At 43.3% G+C, this 21,490-nt stretch overlaps 1 protein-coding gene and 1 long non-coding RNA gene across 17 annotated transcripts in view; one reads left to right on the forward strand and one right to left on the reverse strand.

Moving 5' to 3' along the window:
• The window catches only part of LOC128929425 (uncharacterized), a 30,876-nt gene extending 12,845 nt beyond the window's left edge, over nt 1-18,031 (forward strand). For 5 of the 9 annotated variants that reach the window (XR_013525285.1, XR_013525283.1, XR_013525281.1 and 2 more), the window contains 2 exons: nt 1,809-1,964; nt 4,038-18,031. Coding sequence is in view for 1 of the 9 variants with exons in the window: in XM_078346901.1 (XP_078203027.1) it covers nt 1,809-1,909; nt 4,038-4,141 (205 nt within the window). In the remaining 8 variants the exon portion in view is untranslated. The remainder of the gene's footprint in view (nt 1-1,808; nt 1,965-4,037) is intronic. The other 4 variants (XR_008475919.2, XR_008475918.2, XR_008475915.2 and 1 more) reach the window with 1 other exon arrangement.
• The window catches only part of LOC118146779 (uncharacterized), a 358,558-nt gene that overhangs the window by 105,399 nt on the left and 231,669 nt on the right, over nt 1-21,490 (reverse strand). The window lies entirely within an intron of this gene.

Here is a 21,490-nt window from a genome sequence, read left to right on the forward strand (position 1 = left end):
AATGAGAACTAAAAAAGAAGCCAAGGAGCAGAGTCTGGCCAGAGTCAGATACCTAAACAGTGACAGAACCAGTATTAATAGAGAAAGAAATCCCTGGGCAAGATGACACACCAAGTTAATAACAGGCCAGGGAGCTCTTATAAAAGGCACATGTAAATAGAAATGTTGAATTACAAATGCAAACCCCTGTGACTGCCTGGAGTTCCAGCCCAGCAGTTTTCCAATATCTATGCTGGAGCCACTGAGGCTGCACCTCAAATCAAGGCTGGTTGAGGTCACACATCAGTGCAGGTGTCCAGAGGTCTGGGCTTGGCGAGGAATGCTCTTAAGATCACCATCTTGAAATTCTTATCTTTGAATTCTTATTTCCGATGGGAAAGTGAAGAATGCACCAGGATCTGGGGCCTTGCTTCACACTCAAGCCCTCACCACCACAATCTCCCTGTTCCCTGGGAAGGGTTCTTCACTGCCTCCTAGTCTTGGTGCCCTGCTCTTACCCCGCCTCCCCAACCCCACCCTGCAATGGATACTGCCCACTGCCTGGGGCATCAATGAGATCATGTTGGGGATGGGGCAGGGTGCAAGCTGTCATTCTCTCAACACTCTTTGCCTCCAGTGAGAGCCTGTGCACAGACAAGGATGCTGGAAGGTTCAAGGGTGTCTCAGGGCAAGGCATGGTGGCAGCTGTCTCCATCCCTGGCTGGCAGCTGTCCTCATTCCAGGCTGGCAGTACTATAGCTGTTCAGTACATAACAGGGCAAGTGTGAGCCTCTGCCTACCCAGGTCCCAAATGCTTCTCAGTGTGGAAGTTGTGATCCCTTGAGAGTTGCCAGTCTGTGAGTTAGGGCTGACTTCCATGACCTGGATGGGCAGACTACATCAATCTCGAGGCTAACAGAGAATGTCCTGTCCTGGAAACTAGTGGGCCACAATGTGAAGTCACAAATATGGGTCCCCAAGAACTTGGGAGAGTCCGTACTGGCCTTTGCAAATATCCCCATGCCTGAGGAAGTGCAATAACAAACAGAAAAAAATTTTAAAGCATAATAGAGAAAGAAACCAGAAAGAAAAGAAAAAGTTTAATAGCTTGGAACCTTTAGCAGCAGTTTTGTCTAGCTTTTGAATAAGGAAACTGCAATTTCATTTTGTACTACTCCCCACAAATTATACAGCTGGTTCTGCCTCAAGATTAACCCAGGCCCTGGGACCTATCACATCCATACAGGATGTTAAGGATCCAAATGGCTCAGTAATCACGGAATAGGAAAGTAATCCCTGCTTGAATAGGTACTCTAATTTCTGCCCTACATTGTACTCCAGAGTTATTGCTACATACCTGTCTTGATCTCTTTGTCTTACTTTCCAATTGAGTTTTGCTCTAGAACAGGCGTCCCTAGCCTCTGGGCCATGGAACCATGCTGGTCCCTGGCCTGTTAGGAACTGGGTCGCAGAGCAGGAGGTGAGTGGCCGATGAGTGAGCGAGCATCACCACCTGAGCTCCACCCCCTGTCAGAACAGTAGTGGCTTTAGATTCCATTGGGAGCATGAACCCTACTGTGAACACATGTGAGGGATCTAGGTTTCACACTCCTTATGAGAATCTAATGCCTGATGATCTGAGGTGGAACAATTTCACCCTGAAACCATCCCCTGCCCTGATCTGTGGAAAAACTGTCTTCCACAAAATAGGTCCCTAGTGCCAAAAAAGGTTGGGGACCACTGTTCTAGAACACCAGTCCCTAAGATCTGTTACCCACATCTTCCTGAAGTTACCTGCTTGTCAAAATATCCATCCTCTTATCCTTTAGGAACCTCTCAGGCCTTATTTCCTGGGCCAGTGGGCCCTTCGGAGAGAGAGGAAAGAGCCAACATCTGATAGGGGCCTGCTCCATGGCAGAGCTTCACCTGAGTGAGTCCTCGATTCCACATTCTCTTCATATGAAACAACACTAGCCCCAGCTGAGGCATGTTCTATTTTATGAGCCAGTTTCTTTGGTCTGGTTTCTTTGTATTCTTTGTAGCCAGAAGTAACTAGGAATATTGTCTTCACCAAGAGAAAACTTAGTAATTTGGGATAGTTTAACCCATTGAAGGGTAATTTGAAGAGTTCACACTGTGTGGATAGGATTACCTGAAGGATGGTGGTAATTTTTCTGTTGATAAAAGGCAAAGCAAGCTGGGCGTGGTGGCTCATGCCTGTAATCCCAGCACTATGGGAGGCTGAGGTGAGGGGGCAGGGGATCACCTGAGTTCGAAACCAGCCTGGCCAACATAGTGAAACCCTGTCTCTGCTAAAAATACAAAAATTAGCTGGGTGTGGTGGCACACACCTGTAATCCCAGCTACTCAGGAGGCTGAGGCAGGGGGATCACTTGAACCCAAGAGGTGGAGGTTGCAGTGAGCCAAGATCATGCCACTGCACTCCAGCCTGGGCAACAGCAAGAGATTCTGTCTCAAAAAAAAAAAAAATGGTAGGGAGGGACAAAGCAAAATAATTTAACTTTGAGCCAGAAGAGATTTAATACAAGGAGAAAGTTCCTAGGGCTGGAAATTATCTGATGGAAGAGGATACCGAGACCCTAGAGAAGGGGTCCTAGACTCCCTTTAAACAGATTTGGGTTGGAATTCACTCACTCACTGTGTGACTCTGACAACCCTTTTGAGTGTCCAGTGCTGAAATGAGGACAATATTACCTACTTCATCGTTTTGCTTTGTGAAATCGGCCTGCACTCAGTACTTAGTAGTTTTGTCTTGCATTTTAGTTGGAAATGCCCTGGTGTAGGGTAAAGAGCATGAATTTTGAGATCTGGCAGTCTTGAGTCCGAATTCCAGATCTGCCACTAACAGAGTTACCTTCAGAGAGAGATTATTGCACCTCAGTTTTCAATAAACAGGAGATAGGCCACCTATAACACACCTGTTATGAATATTAAATGAGATAGTTGTTAATAGATTAATGTATAAACTGTCTGAAATGTATTAGCACTCAACAAACATTAATGTTCTCTCTTCCATCTAATCATATGCAGACATGTGTGCACGCACGTGGCTTTAATCAGTAACAGGAAGTGAAATGTTGATGAATCCTACGTCTTTTTTTTTTATTGTAAGGTGTGTGAAAGCCAAGCATACTTGGCTTTCATACAGAAACTCAAGATTTTTTTATTTACTCAGAGACAATACTGACTTTAAAGAAAACAAAATATCTAACCTAACAATGGAAATGTAAACATCACCCTAAATGATGGTCTTGGTCATTGCGGTGTCCCTGTCTTCAGACAGTGGCTGCCTCTGGGCTTTAACCTGGACCAAAGCCTCCTAATTCTGCTGCGCTTAATGGTGACAGGCACCTGCAGCACGGCCTAAATCCCCAGCATGGCCTCCAGGTATCAGGGACAGGATTCCTCTCATCAGCACATCTCCACCTCGCCTTTCTCTCAGGAGATATGTTGACTCATTATACCCATTTTTAATAGAAAGGCAAATTTAAGCTTTAATTTGTATTTTAAAATAAATTCTCTTAGAACATGGATCCACTAGGGAATTAGTTACAAATGGCTCTTAGTGGTACACATTTAATGAATATTTAACCAAAGAAAGAAAATTGCTGGTATGCATAATTTCTTTTTTTTTACCCAGCTGAGTATTATAAATCCAATCTGTCCTTTCTCTTTAACTACTTTTGCCATAAAACCACTTTTTTATGGCTGTGGCGACATAGCACTGCTGTTTCACTTTATGATTAATAAAGTAATTAGCACCGGTTCTAATATTCTTAGCAAAAAGTCTGGGCTTTAGATATTTCTGTTGCACTAATAGGTTTTCTAAAGCTACGTGGTGCACAGGGAAGATGGCCTGCTGGGGCCTGTGGAACGCATTCACTAATGTACATCGTCAAGATCAATTGATAAATTACGTCAGTCTGGGTTAGTCATCATACAGAAAATATCATTAGAGATGAAAAAGGAATGAAAGGATGCAGGCAGGGGTAATTTGGTTTTCATTGTTGATTTATGTTATGGAACTATTCTTGTAGGCAATTACCAAACCACAAAATGCCAGGGAAAATATAAAAATTCTGGAAAAGAAGAGCCTCTTACAAGATATGTGGTACATAGACAAGAATGGCAGCTCTTTTGAAACAAGCATCCCATGGAGTCAACTGGGAAGCATATTTCTGACTCTGCACACAGTGTCTTTGGGGCCATGCCAGACACAGAACTGGATCCTGGGATCCGTTATGTCCTTCCTTCTGAAATGTGGTTTCTTAGTGTGTCTTTGAGAACAACTCAGGGGTGCAGGTCACAGCAAGGGTGGGCTGGGAAGAGAGTCACCGTTGTCCAAGGAGCTGCAGTGTTGGTTCCTCTTGGAAACCTGAGGATACTGAGCTCATTCGCAAGGGAAACTCAGGGCCCTTTGTGTTTGCAAAACTAAAAATAAAAAATTGCATTTATGCATGGACTTTGCTGAAAAACAGACCCTTCCTGTTTTTAGGGCTTGCCTTGGAAATCTATTAAAGCAATTTGATTCTTGGGACAGGATATAAATTTTCTTACCAGCCTTACAATCGTTGACCTAATTGCCCTTCCATAATTCATTTGAATAAATGAATTCATTCATTCGGTGAGCATTTATGCTACATCAGGCCTGGACTTGGCCTTGGGGAGACAACAATCCTTGCTTAGGGAGCCCACAGTGTGTCATAAATAATAGTTTGGACTCTACAGTGAGACAAACGTGTATCCAGGTGTTGCTACTTATTGGCTAAGTGACTTTGGATATGTTACTCACACAAGCCAGATCCAAAATGGGGACAGTAAGTATACTTACCTCACAGGGTTATTGTGAGGATTAAATGAAGTAATGCTAGCTAAGGGGCTGCAGAGAGTCTCGTTCATTATGTGTGTTCAATTAAATAGAAGCTATAACTAGTATTATATCAAGAACATGCTACTGATTCAGGACTATGCAGAGACACACTTGAGTTGCTTCTCTGGTGCCAGAAATGAATTCATATAGTCATCTGAGCTTTCTCCCTGAGATTTCCTTGGAATCCATAGTACATATCTGCAAACAGTTTTCTCTATCAGAGAAAAATCAGCAATTGGTAGAGACTGAGTAAGACGCCAGTACTGATCGGCCCAGGGCTCCATCAATCAAACTATCCAATTCAGACAAACCCTGTTAAGGATCCTGGATGCTTCCTCCCTCTTTCCTACTCTCCATCCTCTTCCCCGCTTCTTTATTTCCTCTCCTCTCCCCTCTCATTCTCACCTATCACCTACCTTCTCCTCTCCCCCTTCTCCTTTCCCCTACCTGGTCATGTGGCATACACTTAGATTCTGCTACGGTCTGAATATTTGCATCCCACCAAAATGCACAGGTTAAAAGCCTAGTCCCCAATGTGATGACATGAGGAGGTAGAGTCTTTCAAGGTAGTGATCAGGTCATGGGCAGAGCCCTCATGAATAGGATTACTGCCCTTATAAAAGAGGCCTGAGAGAGAGTTCTTGCCCTTCCACCATGTTGAGGACAGAGCAAAAAGGTGCCATCCATGAACCAAAAAGTGGGCTCTTACCAGACACTGAATCTGCCTCAATCTTGGACTTCCCAGCCTCCAGAGCTGTGAGAAATCCATTTCTGCTTACTCAGTCTGTGGCATTCTGTTATACTAGTCCAAACAGACTAAAACAAATTTGCTTCCATTTTCTGTAAGGAAAGCATGGCACCTCTCGTGGTTCGGAATAATCTCTATCCCTCAGGAACTAAACTGGAGTGAAACAAAAGTCAGTTGCTCAGAAGGAAAGTGAGTATAATTCACTGACACAAATTCCTCAGAGCGAGGAGGAGCTTCAGAGACATCACCCAGCCCTTTGTCTTCAGGAGGGGAAGGTCTCATTTCCTTTCTCAGATGAATCTGGAGGGGTAAAGCAACCTGCCCAAGGCTGCACAGGTGTGGGGTGAAGGCGGGGTACAAGCATGGCCTCTTCCCTGAGGTCACACTCTCCAGACATCCTGCACCTCATGGTGACAGTCACCCCTGGGTCACTGCTATGTCTGTCACTCCTTTGCTGCTACTTTTCCTAGGGCTTGAGATGCTTTGCCAGAGTGTTTCAGATGGGCTCATTCAGCCAATGGGGACCAACCAAGGACTAGCATCCCTGTAAATGGTCAGGCGCAGTGACCATTTACAGGCTCACCCCTGTAATCCCAGAACTTTTCGAGGCCAAAGTAGGAAGATCACCTGAGGTCAGAGTTTAAGACCAGCCTGGCCAACATGATGAAACCCCATCTCAACCAAAAATTAACCAGTCATGGTGGCACATGCCTATAGTTCCAGATACTCGGGAGGCTGAGGCAGGAGAATCACTTGAACTCAGGAGGTGGAGGTTGTAATGAGCTGAGATCAATGCCACTGCACTCCAGCCTGGGTGACAGTGAGATTCCATCTCAAAACAAATACTTGGGGATACATCTGAACTTGTCTGTGCTTTCTTTTCCCCCAAAGGCACTATAGTCAAACAACACCTAAATAAATAGTGTCTTCAGCCATCTCTCTTTCACTTGTTTCTAAAATGGTGTTGGTTCACGAGAGGCACCTAGTTATGGGGTGAATTAGTGCCCACGCCTGTGGTGAGATGCAGGGAGGTGGAAACTTCCAGGAGGCCCTGCTCAGGAGCAATGGGACTCGGTGTAGGGCTGGATACCTGGCCTCCAGATCCCTGTGCCCGCTCACTGCCTTGGTCTGACCTGCAAGCAATGGGGCTAGCTTGGTCTTGGGGCCAGCCCCAGCTCAGGGCTCACACAGCTGTGTGCTGGGGCTCAAATTCCCCAACAGCCTCTTGAAATGTTCAAATAAGCTCTCAATCACCATGCTTGTGCATCTGATTATCCCAGCTTTGCCCGTAAACTCCCAACCAGACGCCTCTGTTCATCACTCGGTCTTGGCAAGAGAGGCCAAGTGGAATTCCAAGAGTCCCTGAGGAATAGAAGGAGGCTTCCAGAAGGAGGGACATAACTAAATATTTTGGAAATTTCTCCTGCCAGTTTCTCTGTCTCCTCAACCGCCCCTGTTTCAAGACATAGAGGACATAATCCTGTCACCCAAACCAAGATAGCATTTTAAAATTAAGCTTGAAAGAAGTACTTATTTCTGATCTTCAATTCACTCTCACCCAGCCAGAGCATGTACAGTCCAGCCAAACCCTTCACACTGCCTGCCTGCAGCATCTGTTTGGAGTGGGATCTTCTAGACATTAAGAGGCTTAACTCCATACAGACACTCACTGCCCCCAACATGTGTGCATAGGCACACACACACACAGACACAATCCTTTGTCAGCCCGGCCAAAGGCTGGCCATTGTCTTTGTGCCCAGAGTAAGAAACACAGCAGCTGTTTCTACTAACATCAAAAGACCAAGAAGACCCTTCCCCAGGCACCTGGAGAGCGAGCTGAATCTTACCTGGCTTAATCATTCCATAAAAGGGCCAGGAAAGCCATCCTGGCAGATTTTCTCTCCAAGCCTCATTGAATTCTTGCCTACCTCAGGGCCAGGAAGTCGGCGCTAGTGCTGTGTGAGCAGCTGGTGTGGTCATCCATCAGCCTGCTGCCTCCTCTGACAACTCTCACACATGCCTGCAGTGCTGGAGGGTGGCATCTAGCAGGGACACCTATGCACCATCCCCAAAGGAGCATCCGGTCCCTAAAAGGTCATCAAAACCAATGCTAGTCTGCCTAACCAGCAGGGATGGCCCAAACCAACACTTGGGACTTGCCCTGGGTGCAGGGCCGTGGGCAGCTTCCCCAGCCCCTGCGGGCCCACAGTGGTTCCTCATTCACCCTGTGCCCTCTCTGCTCTCCCCTTCTGCCAGTGACCTGTGTTCCTCTCCTCATACTGTGCCAGGATGGTGGGCTGTGCATGTCCAAAGGCTGTGGCTAGCTCCTGAGAAACTTAGTACTGAAAATGCCAGGGGTGAAAGCACTCATCAGAGCATGGCATGCCAGGCTGATCCAGATTGGGCAGCCCTCCGCCCACATCCGGGCTACATTCTGCCCGCTCCCAGCAATGCCAGGGCTGCAGTCTCAGGGTCTGCCAGTTGACTCCGGGAATGCAACCACACAGAGAATAAGGTCCTGAAAATCCTCCTACCTCACCACCACTTACACACTCCACACACTGACACCACACACAACACACACACTGCTCACACACCATGCACACACAACACATACCATCCACACCAACCAGACAACACACTACACACCCACATCACACATACACCACATACACATACCCAACACACTACACACACCACATATACCATACCATGCATACACAACACACACTACCCACACCACTCACACAACATACCACACACCCACATCACACATACACCACAGGTGCCGGCACCTGTAATTCCAGATACTTGAGAGGCTAAGGCACAGAATTGCTTGAACCCAGGAGGCAGAGGTTGCAGTGAGCCAAGGTTGTGCCACTGAACTTCAGCCTGAGTGACAGAGCAAGACTCTGACTCAAAAAAAAAAAGTTCCTCATCATAGCGTAAGTGCTTTTGTAAAGGTGAACGCCAGTGCTGCACTCTCTGATAAAGCAGAGAAAACTAAATATGGTCCTAAAATATGTGTTAAGGATAACGGCATTCTAGTAGTGTTGATCAGGAAGGAGAAAGATTTCTGCAGGTTAAAAATGAAAGAATGGCCTTATTTGAACAAATAGAACCGAAAAGGTGAGCAGAAATGAAGTGGCAGAAGGAGAAAGTGATAAATCATCATAAAGATTTTTTCTCAAATGTTTAAATGAAGGCATCTAGAGATTCTTATGTCAGACAGAGTTGAAGAAAAGAGACACCGTCTTGAGTTTTAACCCTTATTGCAGAAAGTCAAGTAAAGCTCGTTAGATGTCTTTCACGGTCCATTTGTAAAAGTTCTCAACATTCTTATAATATGGTTTTTATAGGCCCATCATAACTCCATTAGGAAGGGAAGAAAGGAGAAAGAGACAGCCTGGAGCTCAGAGATGTTAAGGAAGCAGGCCTGGGCACACCTCCCATAAGAGCAGAGCATTCTGGCCTCAGATCTCATGCTTCTTGCAACAGGCCAGACTACTCTTCAAAATGGAAAAATCAAAATTCAGGCTGGGCTTGGTGGCTTACACTTGTAATCCCACACTTTCAGAGTCCAAGGCAGGAAGATCACTTGAGCCCAGAAGCTCAAGACCAGCCAGGGCAATAAAACAAGACCCCTGTCCCTACAAAAAACAAAAATAAGAATTAGCTGGGTAAGACACCTATAGCCCCAGCTATTGAGAAGACAGAGGCAGGAGGATCGCTTGAGCCCAGGAGTTCAAGGCTGCAGTTAGCTCTGATTGCGCCGCTGTACTCTAACCTGGGTGACAGAGTCAGACCCTGTCTCTAAAATAAATTAATTAAATTCACACAATCAGAGCAGGAGGAAGTGGATTCAGACTGATCCATAGGAGGTGGGGAGCAGACAGAAGCCAAGGGCTTTAGGACAAGGACACCCAACATGGTGACCCGCCTCAAATGGCTACTACTGCTTGGCCAGAAGTCTCAGGTCTTGAGTGAAGCTTAATCCTCAGGACATCCAATTATATATGCCACAGAGCCATCTTCAGGAGTACAAACAACCAAAGGAGTCATATAAAGAAATTCTACTCTTGAAGATTACTCCATCCCTTGAAAGGACTTCTTTGGGAGATTGTCCAATTCCGGTAGAAAGTCTACACCTTTGAGGGATGGTGAAATCTGCTGGGAGGAAGACAGGACAGGATGCCCTCTTGAGGTCTCTTCAATCCTGTGATCATATGAGCCCATGGCCATACTGTTGCTAGGAGGAGTGATCCTGCCCATGGTCACCTAGGCCACAGCACTTTCTGCCCACAAGGAGAACTAGTTTAGAGGCCACTTTCTCTTTAATCCATGAGAAAAAGCAGCGTGATGGGGCTGTGGGCAGAAATCCAATTTTAAAAGGATTTCAAAGGATGCAAATTGTTTCCTGGAGAAGGGCTAATGACAGCTAATAGGCCAGTCCTGGGTAACAGGCAGATGACCTAGCAGCAGCTTCCTATTTCTGTTGGCCATAATCACAATTTACACCTGCTATTTTCATCCTCCTCCCATGTTATTGGCAGTGCAGCCACATTTTCACCCCTACTTCTCCCAAAGGACATCAGCAGGCCTATTTTACATAGGTACACAAAAGCGTAAGCTTTCCTTTATCAGCCTAATGGGAAACAAACCTGCCCAGGTCTAAGCTTGCTATCCTACCTGTTTGTTCCAATATATATCCACCATTCAGTTTCGATTATTCAAAAGCAAAGGAAATGGAGTTGCTTTAAATTTATGAACTGACAAGGTTCTGAGTAATGGTGAATCACAGCTCAATATTTCACTTAAACCTCAGACAGGGAGCTGGCTTCTGCTTCAGCTCTTTCTGGGTCGTAAGAATTCATCAGAGAATTGCTCATGACCCTCAGTCCCGAGCTAGGATGGAGAGCTGGATGAGGCCAAGGTCAGCCATGCCCACGGAGAGAGGCTGCCATGCATCAGAAAGATGCTCCAGAGGACAAGGACGACAGCCCAAATGTTGGCCAAGCAATGGAAGGCAGAGGGCGGATTTCTGAGAATACAGAAGAATAAAAATTCTTGCTTAATCATGCAGGATATGGATGCAATAAAGAGTCCAACAGCATGGCCCCTGGGTAGACATTGTCTTAGATTTACCTTGAAGTCCTATTCTGACCATCCTTATGTTGTTTCACTCCCTGAACACTTTCCCCACCTCCAGTCCTGCATGTGCTTAGAAGACTCCAACTCATCTTTCAAGAACCTGCAGAATGTGACCTTTCTTGAGATCCCTGCCTCAATTTCCCCAGAACTATTTAGCTTGAATCCATTTTTACCATGATGCATGATAAAACTTTATTTTTATTTCTACCTCCCCCACTAGACAGTGATCATCTCAAAAGCAACGATGGTTTTCATTCATCTTTATACCCGTAATCATTGGCCTAATGCTTGACAAATGCCTTTTGGATAGGGAGCTCAGAGTGAATAAACAGAAAAGGGAAGGAAAAATGAAAAAAGGGAGGAAGAAAGGAGGGAAAAAAGTGGGAGGATTTCATTTTCAACTCAACAAGATTCTTTATTAAATCAGATGAGATGATTCAGGCTGGGTTGTACTAGCAGAGAGAAGAGAGTAATTACATTTTAAATCTGCTTTGAATACTATTGATAAGACTCTATATTTTATGGGCTTTACTGACAAGAAAAATAAAAAGACCTGGTAAGAGAATCAAAGAATGAATTTAAAAGGAGATGATCTTGTTGAAGATAACATGCTGCTCTGCAACCTTAGCTGCCTGCCTGCTTGGAGATGCTCAGTCTTTTGCCTGTCAGTTCCAGTGAATCAGGATAGAAAAGAACTGTGCGGTTTTGCTCACCACTTCGATCCCTCAGGGGTGCTGGGAGACTCCCCTGTTGAAGGCATTTGAGGGATCCTGACAGGTTTCCAAATACCTACCTCGCTACCATCAAGATGGGCTCAGACCTTCCTAAAGAGATGAAATGAGGCCAATGGGTGGTTTGGAAGACAATACTAAAACTCTTTTCATGGGGTAGCATGTGGAATGCCACAGCCCCTTCAATTTGGGAGCTTTGTCCTGTTTGCCTGAATGAGTTTGCCTCTTCTCACCTCCAGTTGGAATGAGTGTGCTCTGGAAGGCATTTCCACTCATGAGTCCTGCCACAAACACAGAGACGACGCTGCATGAGCTTCTAGATATGCTAAAGAGAGTAGAGACTTACTATGACTTTGATGTGTAACCATGAATTAAGGGTGCAGCTTGAGAGGAAGTAAAAGTCACTGGCTCACCTTGAGATTCATGGGTGAGGGGTTGAGGATGTGATGGTTAATTTTATATGTCAACTTGGCTGGGCCATGTAGTGCCCAGATGGCAGGTCAAATATTTCCCTGAGTGTTTCTGTGAGGGTATTTTGGATGAGATTCACATCTAAATTGGTAGACTTTGAGTAAAGCAGTTGTGGGTGGGCCTCATCCAATCAGTTGAAGGCCTGAATAGAACAAAAACACTAGCCCCCCCCCAAGCAAGAGGGAATTCTCCAGATGGCTGTCTTCAGACTCCATCTATAATATTGTTTCTTCCTGATTCTACAGCAGACTGCCTTCAGACTGGAACTAGAATGTTGATCTCCTGGATCTGCATTCAGCAGAATTTGGACTTGCCAGCCTCCATAATCATGTGATCCAATTCCTTATAATAAATTTCTTTCTATACATATAACAGAACCAATTTCCTATTGGTTCTGTTTCTTAGAGAACCCTGACTAATATGGAGGCAGAGGGAGAGTAAATGGTAGACTTACTGGCTGTCATTTTGCTGAGAAACTGAATATACAAATAGGCAACAGTCAGACCATATATCAAAATAGAACCCTGACCCACAGTCTACAGCAACTATTCTAGAAACCTAACCCATTATCTACAGTAACCAGCCCAGGAAGACAGCTTGCTATCTATAAGTCAGATTGTAAGAGATTAGACCACTATCTCTAGAAACCATCCCAGGAAGCCAGACAATAATCCCTGTAACAATTGGCCCCAAATAGCCAAAACTTGGTCAACATCTGAGAGTTTCTCTAGTTATTGCCCCCACTTCCAACTCAGGACCCACCAGAGAGACCAGTGTACTCCCCTAACCAATAACATAGATTGTCCCACTATTAGATAGCCTGTCCACAGCTTTTCCAAGTCAACAGCCTCCAATCAGGGCTCACCTGAAGCCTTCCCTTGTTTCCACATAAGATTTCCCACTCTTTGGCCTGCCTTTGAGTCTCTGTCAAAAGTAAGTGATGGTGGCTGATTCTCTTGCTATAGCAAGCTCTAAATACTCTGCTTATTTTCATTTGATTGATCTTCATTTATTTCCACATTACCTAAAAAGGAGCTCTTGGAAACAACCCATCCAAGGGAAGAAAGAGTTTGACCTTAGAGTTTGATTCAATGACAGTGGAGCAGCCTCAGAAGGAAAAGATGATCCACCATTCCCAGTGTCTGTCCCATAGATTGTCTTCCTGGTCAACTCTCAAGAGAAAGGAACTACAATACAAGAGTGAGCAAAGTGAAAGCTTTCTCATGCTATCATCTCTCTCAGACATCAAGAGTACAAGGGAACAGCATCACTGTTGCCAACAACTTTGCAACAACTTTGACATTGACATGAGATGAAATCCTCAGCTGTCAGGAGCCTGAGCCAGGACCTTTTGAGTTCACAACAGACACAGGAGATATCCAAGCAGAGTGAAGACAGTGAAGATGGCTGATGCTGTGGGTAACTAGCCTCTCCAAATCTTGTGAAATGTCAGAACAATAGGGTAGGACCTTGAGGTATCTGACTTTCAGGTAGGATAGGAGTGAGCAGTCAAAGAAAGCCTGTTTGCTGATGATTACGGTAATCTCAGGCTTATCCCAGCCTGGCTTAGACAAGGAATCACAGTGTGTACAGAGAATTTTGGTAATTGCTTAGCTAAATTCATTATAAAATCTCTCTTCTATATGTCTACTTTTCTATATTCCCCTTTGATCTGAATTTGAAAGCTTGGTATAAGTTTCACAGAGTGATAAATGTAGGTCAGTCGTGGTACAATGTCAAACAAGAGAGACATTTATGTGTTTCATCACTTATTAATGAAATAACACCATGATAGACGAAGTATGTTTCAGAAAAAGTATCATAGGAGTCAGCCCACCACAGTAGCATGTGAGCTCAACAGTCCCATCAACAAGTAAGTCAGGCAAGATATAAATGTTCATTTATTTATGTGCATCCTTGTCAAAGTTGATGAGCATTCTCATTTAAAATTAAACTAAAAAAAAATTATTGTATAGAAACCAGTTAAGACTGTTTTCTGAAATTGCTGAAATCCCCAATTTAAATGAATATCTCCTTATAGATTTATTTCTTTTTCACATCATTTTCTTCATAGGTTTGACAGAGGGCCATGTTGTTTTATTATTCAGGTAAGGAGAGGCCAACAGATGAGAAGACAATGCCATTGATTAGAGTTTGTTACTCACAGTTCCCAAGAGTCATGTGGCATAAAGTGCTGGGAGGAGGAGTTTCCACTGGACAAAGCACCAGGGTCTGGCAGAGGGAATAATGAGGAAAATGCAGGCAAGAGCCTTTATTGTGGCTTCCACCCGAAGGAATGGGTAAGGCAAGGCAAGCAGGCTTAGCATCGGCTAGTTGGAGTATCTTTTGCAGGTTCTAGGGAATAGGAACTGTCTCTGGTTGCCTGTTACCTGGTCCTGGATGATTAGAGCAAGGGAATCCTTGTCCTAAGTGTGAAAGCCCTGTAGAGGAGGTGGTGGGGTGTGGGGTGTGGGCTCTGAGTTGGCTGGTTTGCATATTAAATGCATGCCACAGGCCGGTCCTTCACTATCTCTAGGAACTGACCAGAAAGAAAGGGTAGTTTCTCCAGGGTCAGCAGAGTCCAGAGCATTAAAAGCAAATGGCTAATAAATATGTGTATTACTCTCCAGTCCATAAGCCTCTGGAGAACAAAATTTTGTCAAAGGAGCCTCTTTGCCCTTCTATAAAATTACATATTTAGGGGGCTGTGGCATTTATGTATGCACTAAGATGCTAGCAAGCCTTCAAGGAACTTCAGCCTAATTCAAGTAAACACTGATGCAGCCCTTACAGTAAACAATGAGGTCAGCATCCGTGGGCATGAAGTGGGGAACTGGATGAAGCCCGTGGCTCCTCTTGGGTGTTTCCTCCCTGCTCCCTTTGTCTGTCTCCTTTCTCAATTTGCACTGGGATCACTTTATACTGAAACCTCCCATGAAATAATGCCCTTCTAGGCACTCTGCCTTGGCTATTTCCCATGATTTGATGGTTGATTAATTTTGTACCAGTGGTGGGCTTGACTTGGCTTGTGAGAGGCTGTTAAATTTTCAGGAATGTCATGAGCTGGATGTTAAACATAAGCCATTGTGAAAAGTTGAATTATATAAACTGGCAATTAAATTAGTTATATTCAAACAAAGTAAATGCTCAAAACTTGGTACTCCCAACTTATTTTATTATAATTTAATTATTTTATTACATCTTACCATTGCCTACTCTCTTGAATTTATTTACACCTATTGTGTCTGGATGATGGAAATACTATATAGGGTATTTAGGCAACTAACTACCAGGCATCCCTTTTTTTTTTTTTTTTTGAAACAGAGTCTTGCTCTGTCACCTAGGCTGGAGTGCAATGGCACAGTCTCGGCTTACTGCAAGCTCTGCCTCGTGGGTTCAAGCAATTCTCCTGCCTCAGCCTCCTGAGTAGCTCGGATTACAGATGCACACCACCACACCTGGCTAATTTTTGTGTTTTTAATAGAGACAGGGTTTCACCATGTTAGTCAGGCTGGTCTCAAACTCCTGACCTTATTATCTGCCCTCCTGAGCCTCCCAAAGTGCTAGGATTGTAGGTATCCCTTTCTAATAATATGCTCACAAGTCATATTGGTGACTTGAAGTCAGCCAAAGTGAGTGTATTTAGACCATGGAAATCAGCAAACACCATAAATCAAGATAAGATGGAAAAAATATTAATACTGCAGGTAAAACTTAAAAGCTAATACAAAAGGTCTATAACCATTATTACATCATGAACAGCACCAAAAAATGACAAAGTATTCTTCTAGTATTTAAAACCTATTATCTGACACAGCCAATAAATCACTTGCATTGTTAATGAACAAGGTAAAATAGAGGTCTTGGTTGTTCCACTTTTGTTTGCTCCTAATGTAAACAAAAATATCTTCATGTTAGAACTCTACTAGTTCATGATTTGCAACCAGAAGATAGGTATAAACACAAGAATTTGGTAAAAACCAACAAATGCATTCTATGAAAATCAATAGCTATAAGGAATTTCAAATAAAGTGTATTATATATTTTAAGTTGTGTGATATGTAGCCTTTACATCAATAAAATTTGTTTTCCCTGAAGAGGTAATTGCTGTACATTTACCAGCACACAATTCCTTTCTGCTATTTCAAGCTTCAATGTCCTAGTTGATAACTAAGAGGTTGTTTTAGATGAACTTTGTTTCCTTCCAATTCTATTTTTTTTATTTAATTTTATTTTAGGTTCTGGAATACATGTACAGAATGTGCAGGTTTGTTACATAGGTAAACATGTGCCAGGGTGGTTTGTTATACCAATCAACCCATCACCTAGGTATTAAGCCCTGCATGCATTAGCTGTTTGTCCTGATGCTCTCCCTCCCTGAACAGGCCCGATGTGTGTTGTTTCCCTCCCTGTGTCCATGTATTCTCATTGCTCAGCTCCCACTTATGAGTGAGAACATGTGGTGTTCGGTTTTCTGCTCCTATGTTAGTTTGCTGAGGATGGTGGCTTACAGCTTTATCCATGTCCCTGCAAAGGATGTGATCTCTTCTTTTTTATGGTTGCATAGTATTCCATGGTATATATGTACATTTTCTTTATTTAATCTATCATTGATGAACATTTGGGTTGGTTTCAGGTCTTTGCTATTGTGAATAGTGCTGCAATAATTCCATGATCTGGAATTACTCTTTTTTTTTTTGAGATGGAGTTTTGCTCGTGTTACCCAGGCTGGAGTGCAATAGTGCTATCTCAGCTCACTGCAACGTCCACCTTCTGGGTTCAGGCAATTCTCCTGCCTCAGCCTCCTGAGCAGCTGGGATTACAGGTACATGCCACCATGCCCAGCTAATTTTTTGTATTTTTAGTAGAGACGGGGTGTCACCATGTTGACCAGGATGGTATTGATCTCTTGACATTGTGATCCACCCGCTTCGGCCTCCCAAAGTGCTGGGATTACAGGCTTGAGCCACCGCGCCCAGCCAATCTGGAATTACTCTTATCCTGTAGTTTAAAAAAAAAAATTCTTCTACTCTTAATAGCTGACTGAGCAGCAGATGATTGCTGATTCCTTTCTGAAAAGGAGATTTAAGTAAAACTTAAATCTAGCTTCCCAAGGCCTCAACATGAGAAGGTGACATAACCCCTGACCTCTGTGCTCAGTGGCCTCCATGAGCACAGGAGTCAGCAGCACTCATCCCCTAGCCCCCTCCTCACCAAATTTCCATAAAAAACCCTAATCTCCAAGCCTTTGGGAGACTGATTTGAGTAATCATTCTGTGTCTTGTGTGGCCAACCTCATGTTAATTAAACTCTTTACTACAATGCTGTGGTCTCAGTGGACTGATTTTGTGCAGGAAGAAACTATCAAGAGATTATACCTCCAACTGCCCAGAATGGGGTATTAGACCCCAAGTAGGATAAAGGGAGTATCCCAGGCCAGCGTATGGGGGACAAAAAGGGTAAGGAGAGATTACCAGTGGGAGGGCAGCACAGAGCAGCGTGCTGGATGATCAAGGAGTCAAGCAGGAGGTGCTGGGGTCTGAGTATGAGGAGGAAGGCATTTTTGCAGAGGGAAGCCTGGTGCAGGGTTCAGAAGCCAAGCAGAATGAGGAAAGCATACAAGAGGTGTGTGTAAGACCCGGTGCAGGAGCCCAAGGAAGGTGGGGAGGATATCCTGGCACAAGGTATCTGCACCTAAGCAAGGTGAGAGGGTGTCTGAGGCTGGGGACAGGCCAGTGCAGGGAGATGGTCTGGGCAGGGTGAGGTCATCCACATGGGAAGGGGCACATCATGGTTTGCACATGGTCCCCAAGCAAAGGGAAGAGGCATCCCAGTGGTAGAACAGCTCAACAGGAGCACCAGAGGCTAATCTGGGTGAAAAGAACATCCCAAAAGGGGCAAATGGCAATAGCAGTGTGGCAGATTACTTAAAATGGGGCTGCATAAAACAGAAAAATTTTTTTTAATTAGAGCAAGTTTCTCGTGGTCAATAAAGAGACTTACAATTACAGAAAAGGAGAAAACTAGAATGAATCCTGTGATCTTGGGTTGAGTCAGATAACTGTGAATTTGTGTTTTTTAAATATGTGTGTGTATGCATATATATATTTATGTATTTATATATAAATGTATGTATATATTTATGTATTAAATGCATATATATGTATTTAAATATGTATTTGTGTATATATGCATACACATATATACACAAATATACACACATACATGTAGATATAGAAATACAATAATATGCATGTATATATTTTGATATATTATAAATGCACACTTGCATTCTCAGCTCTGCCCACTGAAAGGGCATAGAATCAGGGGCTTACCAAGAGCATTTAGCACATAGAGCACCCAGATTGTGATTTCTAAGTGCCATTATTTGCCAAAAAGCAGCAAGGGCTCTGGGAAAAAATGGTTGATTCAAGGCTCGGGCAGGTAAAGTAGCACGTGGACAGCATGCTCTGCAAGAGCAAAAGGAAAGACTGAAAGAATGAGTGGGGCATTTCAAAAAGGCCCAGAAACCAGCTTCAGGGGGCTTCCACTAACCACATATTAGGTAATTTGTACATCAAATAAGTGGGAATAGCAATGGATTACATCCTATCGAATAAAAGAAGAATCCACAAGTTCATATGGATATAAACAAAGAAGTGAAGAAATTGAAATTTTGATACAGAATATGATATTTAAAGAGCCTCAAAGTGTCTCATATCTCCCCACAAATATATGTATAGATATAGATATAATCACAAAGAAGAAAAGAGTACATCTAAATTTGAGAAGTCTCACAAACACTCATCTAATCAAATGATCAATGTAAATGTCATCAGGAATGGAATAAATTGAAATGATGCCCCATCTCACAGCATCCAATCAGACAAGTCCTACATCACCTCTGTGATGTTACTGCCAAAGACATAACCCAAATCTCATTGTGAGGGAACAGCAGACAATTCCATTGAGGGACATTCTATGAAATAACCTGCCCGTAATCTTCAATGTGTCAAGGTTATGAAAGTGAAGGAAAGCATGAGAACTGTTCCAGATTGAAAGAAACTGAAAATACTGAAAGAAACATGAAAACTGAATATAAAGGTTGTTCCAGACTAGTTCATTTTAATTTAAAGCACATACTTGGGACAACTAGCAAAATTTGAAGGAGATCTGAGTATCAGATGGTAGCAATATATCACTGTTAACTTCCTGATCTTGATGACTGAAATGTGGTTCTATAGCGGACACTTTTATTTGTAGGAATTTCACACTAAAATATCCATAAGTGTAGGGACATCATGTTTATCGTTTGTTTTCAAGATGGAATCTTGCTCTGTCACCCAGGCTGGAGTGTAGTGGCATCATCCTGGTTCACTGTAACCTCTACCGCCCAGGCTCAAGCAATTCTCCTGCCTTGGCCTCCTGAGTAGCTGGAACTACAGGCATGCACCACCATGCCCAGCTAATTTTTCCTATTTTAGTAGAGACAGGGTTTCACCATGTTGCCTAAGCTGGTCTCGAAATCCTGACCCGGGCAATCAATCTGCCTTGGGTTCTCAAAGTTCTAGGCTTACAGGCGTGAGCTACCATGCAGGGCACCATGTTGACAACTTATCTTCAAGTGGCTCAGAAGAAAGGTCTTTGTACCGTATACACATACACACACACACACACACACACAGCCCCCTACATATATAGTATTGTGATTATGTAGGAAAATATAATTGTGCTCTTTGGAGATTACATGCTAAAGTAATTTTACCCTAAATGGGTAAAATATGATGTCTAAAATTTACTTCAAATGATTTGACAGAGAAAGTAGCAAAACATTAGCATTTGATGAAATCTGGGTGAAAGGTATGCTGGGTTCATTCTTTCAACCATTCTGAAGGCTTTAAAAGTTTTCAAATAAACAGCAAAGAAGAGGTAAAAAAGAAAGACAATGAGTAAAAAAAAATAAAAATAAAAATAAAATTCAAATATTTAAAAAAAAAAAAAAGAAAGAAAGACAATGTGTAAACAATAAAGTTTCTAGGAGTTCTTAAGTGGGGGGAAACGAATGAAAACTGAGAACTGGAGATCAGGCTTTCAATGCTGTTCTTGCCTTGCTTTGTGACATAGAGAAATATGTTGCACTTTGCTCTATTTAAAAATAAAAGAGAGTTACACAGGAAAAAGTTTGTTCTGGTGTTATAAAGAGCTTAGCTGTATCCTAGCTTTCATTAAACTACCTCCTACTGCCACCGGATGTACCAGGCCCACACCTCTCCCTTTGCACATAAAATACCACCAATTCTTACTCCTTCCTGCCCACTTCTGGGTGAGCCAAAGCAGGGCCTCCCTGGGCCTCTCCCTTCTCTCTCCTGGATCTGTATCCTCGTCACCTGCGCAAAGGGTGACAGGAGGCAAGAGTGACTGATGGCTTCAACAGGAAGGGCCTTCCTAGAGCCTGTGCTAGAGATAAAGTTGTTTTATTCCATAGGCATGAAGAGCTCAACTCCTATAGCCTAGAAACTTTCCAGGGGCCCACAAAACGCTTAAAATCTGCAAAAAGTTTTTCATTTGAAAAACAAAAATGCACCCTTGACATCAAGGAGCCAGCCTGGTGCCATCAGCTAAGCCTTAGTGCTCTCTTGCCAAACACAATTTCACAGAAAACCAACATCAGATAGAGTCCATTGCATAACAACATTGGATCAAGACAAGAACAAGACCACTCAGTAGTCACAGCAAAACACAAACAAAACATGAACTTGTCCAAGCTGAAAAACACCAAACACGCCCACCACCCCCTATTCTCACTAAAGTGAGTGAATGGGGCTGCTTTACCAATCACAGGTTTAGCTTCCGTTACTATACCCTCTTTCCAGACAAGGTTTGTGGAGATACCCAATCACTTCCTGACAGCATCCAATCCAAGACAAAGCCTCACTTCTCCAGACTCTCAAATCACCTGATACCCAACACAAGTCCAAATGCAGTGACAGGTATTCTGTCACCTCTTCTATCACACCCTCTTACTGAGTTGCCTCATGGTTTCCCATGGTATATGTTCTCCCTTGCTGAAACAGGAAATAATCCCAACTACTTAAAATACACGTGTGTTCTTGGAGAGTTTTGGGTAAAGAACATTGATAAGCTCTGCAGGCAGAAAAAAAAATGGCCCTAAAATACTAAAGAAATAGTATTTGTTTTCTTTAGAAAACAAATTGGTAAATACTAAGTAAAATAGCACTATCTCAATTTCCTTTATGCTTATAATCCATAACGTTTTATGACCTCTGAAAATAATTTGTGTGTTAGATTTGATTATCTCGCTGCACAAGAATTCCCAAGTCTGCCAGCTGACTACCAAGAAATCATGGCCAATTGTAAACTAAACAAGTGGCCAATTTCATGCACCAATTAGGAGTTATTATGATAGGTTTGACAGAGCCCAAAAGTAAATGCCCTGGGTAGAGAAAGGGATATCGAAGGTTTGTTTGGAAACAGAGGTGGCCAAGGAACAGAAACTGG

The sequence above is a fragment of the Callithrix jacchus genome, chromosome 13 (assembly GCF_049354715.1).
Source record: "Callithrix jacchus isolate 240 chromosome 13, calJac240_pri, whole genome shotgun sequence".
Taxonomy (NCBI): domain Eukaryota; kingdom Metazoa; phylum Chordata; class Mammalia; order Primates; family Cebidae; genus Callithrix; species Callithrix jacchus.